This window comes from Apodemus sylvaticus, chromosome 10 (assembly GCF_947179515.1).
Source record: "Apodemus sylvaticus chromosome 10, mApoSyl1.1, whole genome shotgun sequence".
In the NCBI taxonomy this organism is placed as follows: Eukaryota; Metazoa; Chordata; class Mammalia; order Rodentia; family Muridae; genus Apodemus; species Apodemus sylvaticus.
Window position 1 is genome coordinate 6,392,113 of NC_067481.1, and position 5,698 is coordinate 6,397,810.

At 60.4% G+C, this 5,698-nt stretch overlaps 1 protein-coding gene across 1 annotated transcript; it reads left to right on the forward strand.

Moving 5' to 3' along the window:
* Nucleotides 1-353: 353 nt before the first annotated feature.
* On the forward strand, nt 354-5,123 carry Trim47 (tripartite motif containing 47). The gene is made up of 6 exons (XM_052196744.1): nt 354-1,088; nt 2,261-2,356; nt 2,613-2,843; nt 3,193-3,391; nt 3,809-3,883; nt 4,196-5,123. Exons 1-6 carry the CDS (start codon nt 402-404, stop codon nt 4,834-4,836), a joined length of 1,929 nt encoding a protein of 642 aa, XP_052052704.1. The 5' UTR covers nt 354-401; the 3' UTR covers nt 4,837-5,123.
* The last annotated feature ends 575 nt before the right edge of the window (nt 5,124-5,698 follow it).

Consider the following 5,698-nt stretch of genomic DNA (forward strand, 5'->3'; position numbering starts at 1 on the left):
TACACGGCTGTGCATGCCCACCTCTCCCATGGCACCTGGCTGACCAAGGTGGAGGAGAATCAAATGTCCTCTCCGCCTCCTTCCCTTGTATCCCCTCACATTCTCGCTCGGGTCCTCTCCTTTTCATGGCCCTCTCTGCAGTCCCACTGCCTCCGCCCACGCTGGGTAGGGGGTTCAAGAGGGTCGTCCTCCCCTGGAAGGCTGGCCTGCCCCGCGGCGTCTGCTGGCTGGTGGGTGCCGCGGTGGCGGCGAGCCGCGTTGGGGCGAGCAGAGCGGCGGCGGAGGGGTAGGAGGGGGCCGGACCCTTGGCCAGGGTCCCAGGGGGCGGTGCTGGGCGCGAACCGTCCCACGTCCCTCCCAGGCGGGAGCAGCACAGGCGGTGCCCGGGTAGCGGCGGAGCCATGGACGGCAGCGGGCCTTTCAGCTGCCCCATCTGCCTGGAACCGCTCCGGGAGCCGGTGACACTACCCTGCGGCCACAACTTCTGCCTCGCTTGCCTGGGCGCACTCTGGCCGCACCGGAGCGCAGGCGGCACCGGTGGTTCCGGAGGTCCGGCTCGCTGCCCACTTTGCCAGGAGCCTTTCCCCGACGGCCTGCAGCTTCGCAAGAACCACACGCTGTCCGAGTTGCTGCAGCTCCGCCAGGGCTCGGGCCCGGGATCCATGTCCGCCCCGGCTTCAGGCTCGGCCCGGGGCGCCACGCCCGAGCCCTCCGCGCCCAGCGCACCCTCTCCGGCTCCGGAGCCATCAGCACCCTGCGCGCCCGAGCCGTGGCCCGCGGGTGAGGAGCCGGTGCGCTGCGACGCGTGCCCCGAGGGCGCCGCCCTGCCCGCCGCGCTCTCCTGCCTCTCCTGTCTCGCCTCCTTCTGCTCCGCGCATCTGGCCCCGCACGAACGCAGCCCCGCCCTGCGCGGCCACCGCCTGGTGCCCCCGCTGCGCCGGCTGGAGGAGAGCCTGTGTCCGCGCCACCTGCGGCCGCTGGAGCGCTACTGTCGCGTGGAGCGTGTGTGTCTGTGCGAGGCCTGTGCCACTCAGGAGCATCGCGGCCATGAGCTCGTGCCGCTGGAGCAGGAGCGCGCGCTTCAGGAGGTGGGGCGCCTTGAGCGGGCACGTGGAGCTGGGTGACAGGCAGGGCAGGAGAGCTATTTAGTCCCTCGCTCTTCTCCGGGTGTGTCTGTTTAAAATTTGTTTTTATCACTGTAGCTGTGCACACGGAGATCAAGGAAGCAACTTTGTAGGGTTGGTGCTCTCCTCCCGTCTTTTCATGGGCTTCATCTCTCTGACTCAATAGACCCTGCCGTAGTTTCCTCCTCCATACGGAGGACCTTTGAACCCTCTTTCGGTCTACACTGCCATTTGCTGGAGCTGGTGTGGATGGAAGGAGAGGGAGCAGGGACCAGTGAGTAGGCGAAAGAGTGGCAAAAAGCCGAAAGAATGTGTGCGTGTGTATGTGTGTGCGCGCGCGCGGGCTCTGAAGCTAGGTTCGTGTCGGTGGAAAGCCGGAGAGGGATCTGCATTGGGCCCTTAGAGGCTGTGGGGATCAGGAGCCGCTGGGTGCGGACCGGGCCCCGTAGCTGGTGCCCTCTTCTTGTTGGTCCCAATTCAGATTTGTCGCGAACTGAGTCAGCCACTTTGGATGGGTGTGGCGGGCACCGGGAGAGCGGTGGAGATTGAGCTGGCCACACAGATCCCCTCTGTCCGAGTGCTCTGGGGCCGTTGGGAGCATGTGCCCAGTGTCCCGCTACCTCCCGCCCCCAGTTTCCTTTGGCCTCCATCCCGGTCTTGGCGCCTCTGGCTTTGGGATTTTCCGCCTCTCCTGCCTGGAGCCGTGACTCATAAGACCCGAGGGATTTGCCCGGAATCCCCATTTTTCAGAGCTGGATTGGGGGTGAAGGCTCTTTTGAAACTAATCCCCGGGACTATTTAGTGTCCTCTCTTCTGGTTCAGCCACACCCAACCCCACCCTCTCACACTTTGCCTCTTCCCCACTGGGAAAAACAATCCCAAATAGAGAATCATAGGTGGCCCTATACTGGCTACTCAGGTCAACAGGTAGTCAGATGCCCACAGCCTGTTTTCTTGCCAGGCATTTGGAAATGGCACCAGTTTGGGCCAGAGCTGCCTTGGGCATATTCTGGGATATCATAGCCATTTCCAGTCCTTTCATTCACAAATGTCACCACCAAGACCCCAAAATTCTGAGATCTGCTGCAGGTCAAGGACCCTTGTCAGACACCAATCTCACAAAACTTGGTCCACAGGCAGAGCAGTCCAAAGTCCTGAGCGCCGTGGAGGACCGCATGGATGAGCTGGGCGCCGGCATCGCGCAGTCCCGCCGTACTGTGGCCCTCATCAAGGTCAGGGCCCACCCTAACCCCCCTGTGCACCCCCCAAGCAGGCCTCTGAACTCACGCATAAGCTTTTGCTGTGGTACGACCCACTCGAGACGTGCCCGATTCACTGCTCATCCCAACACCTTGTTTCCTGCAGCCTAGCTCAGATCCAGAGCAGGCTGGGGCTGGCCCTCTGCCCTCCCGGTGGGGCTGGGTGGGGCTGGGTGGGCACAAGCAGCGGGCAGGCCTGGCCTTTGCCCTTACTGTTGCTCTCCTGCAGAGCGCAGCCGTGGCAGAGCGGGAGAGGGTGAGCCAGATGTTTGCTGAGGCCACAGCCACCCTTCAGAGCTTCCAGACCGAGGTGCTGGGGTTCATCGAGGAGGGAGAGGCTACTATGTTGGGCCGGTCCCAGGGTGACCTGCGTAGACAAGAGGAACAGCGCAGCCGCCTGAGCAGGGCACGTCACAACCTCAGTCAGGTTCCAGAGGCGGATTCGGTCAGCTTTCTCCAGGTGAGGGCGGCTCAGGAGCCTTAGAAGGAATTGAGAGGATGAGCCAGGTGGTGGTGGGGCGGCAGCGCACACCTGTAATCCCAGAACTTGGGAGGCAGAGGCAGGAGGATTTCTGAGTTGGAGGCCAGCCTGGTCTACAAAGTGAGTTCCAGGACAGCCAGAGCTACACAGAGAAACCCTGTCTCAAAAAACAAACAAACAAACAAACAAAACCCCAAAACCAGGAATTGATAGGATGGGGTGGGGCTGAGAAATGATGGCAGACGCAATTCCAGGACAGTTGCCACCTTCCCTGGCTGGGAGATGCTGTGGTCAGCAGACCTACTGGGCATTTGTTTGTCTGGCACAGGAGCTCCTGGCACTACGGCTGGCCCTGGAGGAGGGGAGCGGCCCTGGGCCCGGGCCCCCCAGGGAACTCAGCTTCACCAAGTCCTCCCAAGTGGTCAGAGCAGTGAGAGACATCCTCGTCTCAGCCTGTGCCAGCCAGTGGGAGCAGCTGCGGGGGCTGGGCAGTGACGAGGATGGGCTGCAGAAACTTGGCTCAGAAGGTGGGTGCCCCTCCACGATGACTCACTTCCCCCAGATAGGCCATTTGGGCCCCCAGATATCTGGTGTCCATCCAGGCGTGAAGGAGGCAAAGTGTCTGGCACTAGGGGAAGGGCCGTAAACCTGCCAGAAACTGAAGCAATGCCTCCAGGGGGCAGAGGGGACTCTTCTGGTTCTCCCCTGGATCAAGGCCCTGCATGCACGGAGGCAGGGGGTGGGAGGGGCGCTCAAACACCACCCATGCACGAGAACATGGTCCCATATGGGTGTCTGTCCCCAGGTGGCTGGGGGCTTTGGGAGGAGGGAAGGATGGGAGGGGATTACATCTACAGGTGGGGGCGGGGCACTGCCAAGGGTAGTCCTGCAGTCAGCCACAGGTATGCCAGAGAGGTGGCTTCCCCGTCACTCTCCTTCTGCAGGTGATGTGGAGTCCCAGGACCCTGACAGCACCAACCTGCTGGACAGTGAGGCTCCCAGGGATTATTTCCTCAAGTGTAAGTAGGCAGCCTGCTGCCACCAAGGGACCTCCGTTTAGCTGTTAGGCTTCAGAAACAGGGCCTGGGACCACAGAGCTTGGGAAAACACTCTCCTTAATCTCTGGGGTGAACAAGGTCATCTCCGTGGGTGGTCTCCATTAGTTCTGAGTCTCACCAGTCCTAAAGAAAGGCCATGGCTGTGTTTGGGGGAGGGTTGGCTGGGGCGGGGCGGGGCGGGGCGGGGCGGGGTGGGGCGGGGTGGGACGGGAGGGGAACGATTCCATCTGAGCCTGGCTGTGATCTGCGTCTCTATCCCGTCCCTGGGGTCAGTTGCCTACATCGTGGACCTGGACAGCGACACCGCAGACAAGTTCCTGCAGCTTTTTGGAACCAAAGGTGTCAAGAGAGTACTATGTCCCATCAACTACCCGGAGTCACCCACCCGCTTCACGCACTGCGAGCAGGTGCTGGGAGAGGGCGCCCTGGACCGGGGCACCTACTACTGGGAGGTGGAGATCATCGAAGGATGGGTCAGTGTGGGCGTCATGGCCGAGGGCTTCTCCCCGCAAGAGCCCTACGACCGGGGCCGGCTGGGCAGAAACGCGCACTCGTGCTGTCTGCAGTGGAATGGGCGTGGCTTCTCAGTCTGGTTCTGCGGACTGGAGGCCCCGCTACCCCACGCCTTTTCGCCTACTGTCGGGGTCTGCCTGGAGTATGCTGACCATGCCCTAGCCTTCTACGCTGTTCGAGACGGAAAGCTGAGCCTTCTTCGGAGGCTCAAAGCCTCCCGGCCTCGCCGCAGCGGTGCCCTGGCTTCCCCCACTGACCCTTTCCAGAGTCGCCTGGACAGCCATTTTTCAGGGCTCTTCAACCACAGGCTCAAGCCTGCCTTCTTCCTGGAGAGTGTGGACGCCCACCTTCAGATCGGACCCCTCAAGAAATCGTGCATATCCGTGCTGAAGAGGAGGTGATGCGGGGCTCTCTCTTCCCGCAGAGGCTTTGCCCATAATTGCTGGGAGAAGCCTCTAGCCTCAGAGACCCGGACTCCTCGCTGTCTTCCTTCTGGAGCCCTCCCCGCCTCTGTAACTATACCTTCCACTTTGCACCGCAGGGGTGCTCACCCCCTGCCTCTTGCAGGACTTGTTTTGAGAACAGATCTTTAGCTGGGACAACTCCAGTCTGCCCCAGTCCCTTCTTTTCCAGGTCTCTAGAACTACCTGGCACACAGTAGGTGCTCAATAAACATTTGTTGAATGAACGACTCCCCTTTTTCTTCCTGATCTACCAAAAACTCCTATGACTCCTCAGCCTTCAAGTCTGAGGACTCCCCCCGCACCCCCCCAAAAAAAGCCAGGTGGTGGTGATGTATGCCTTTAATCCCAGCACTTGGGAGGCAGAGGCAGGCAGATTTCTGAGTTGGAATCCAGCCTGGTCTACAGAGTGAGTTCCAGGACAGCCAGGGCTACACAGAGAAACCTTGTCTCGAAAAAAAAAAAAAAAAGTCTGAGGACTGAGACAGGCAAGAAGAATCTACCAGTAAAGGTGCTTGCGGCCAAGTTGTAGGACCTCAGTTTGACTCCTGGGCCATACATGGTAGAAAAAGAGAAGGGACACTTGCAACTTGTTCTCTGACTTCCACTGGTGCCTGAGCTGCAAGCACAGGCGGGGACACATGCATACACGGTGAATAAATACAGATTAATGCAAAGCAAAGCAAAACAGATAGGGCTGGGAGATAGCACAGCTGGTACAGTGACTGCTATGAGGATCAGGAGGACCTGAGTTCGAGTCCCCAAAGACAATCATACCTGTAATGTCCACACTGGAGAGAGA

What these genes read in the sequence shown, in the direction of transcription:
- Trim47 (XM_052196744.1), top strand. Translation starts at nt 402, where the DNA reads ATGGACGGCAGCGGGCCTTTCAGCTGCCCCATCTGCCTGGAACCGCTC. An exon ending in AGGAGCGCGCGCTTCAGGAG is followed by an intron (nt 1,089 to 2,260) that starts GTGGGGCGCCTT and finishes CTTGGTCCACAG; the next exon opens with GCAGAGCAGTCCAAAGTCCT. An exon ending in CAGGGATTATTTCCTCAAGT is followed by an intron (nt 3,884 to 4,195) that starts GTAAGTAGGCAG and finishes CCCTGGGGTCAG; the next exon opens with TTGCCTACATCGTGGACCTG.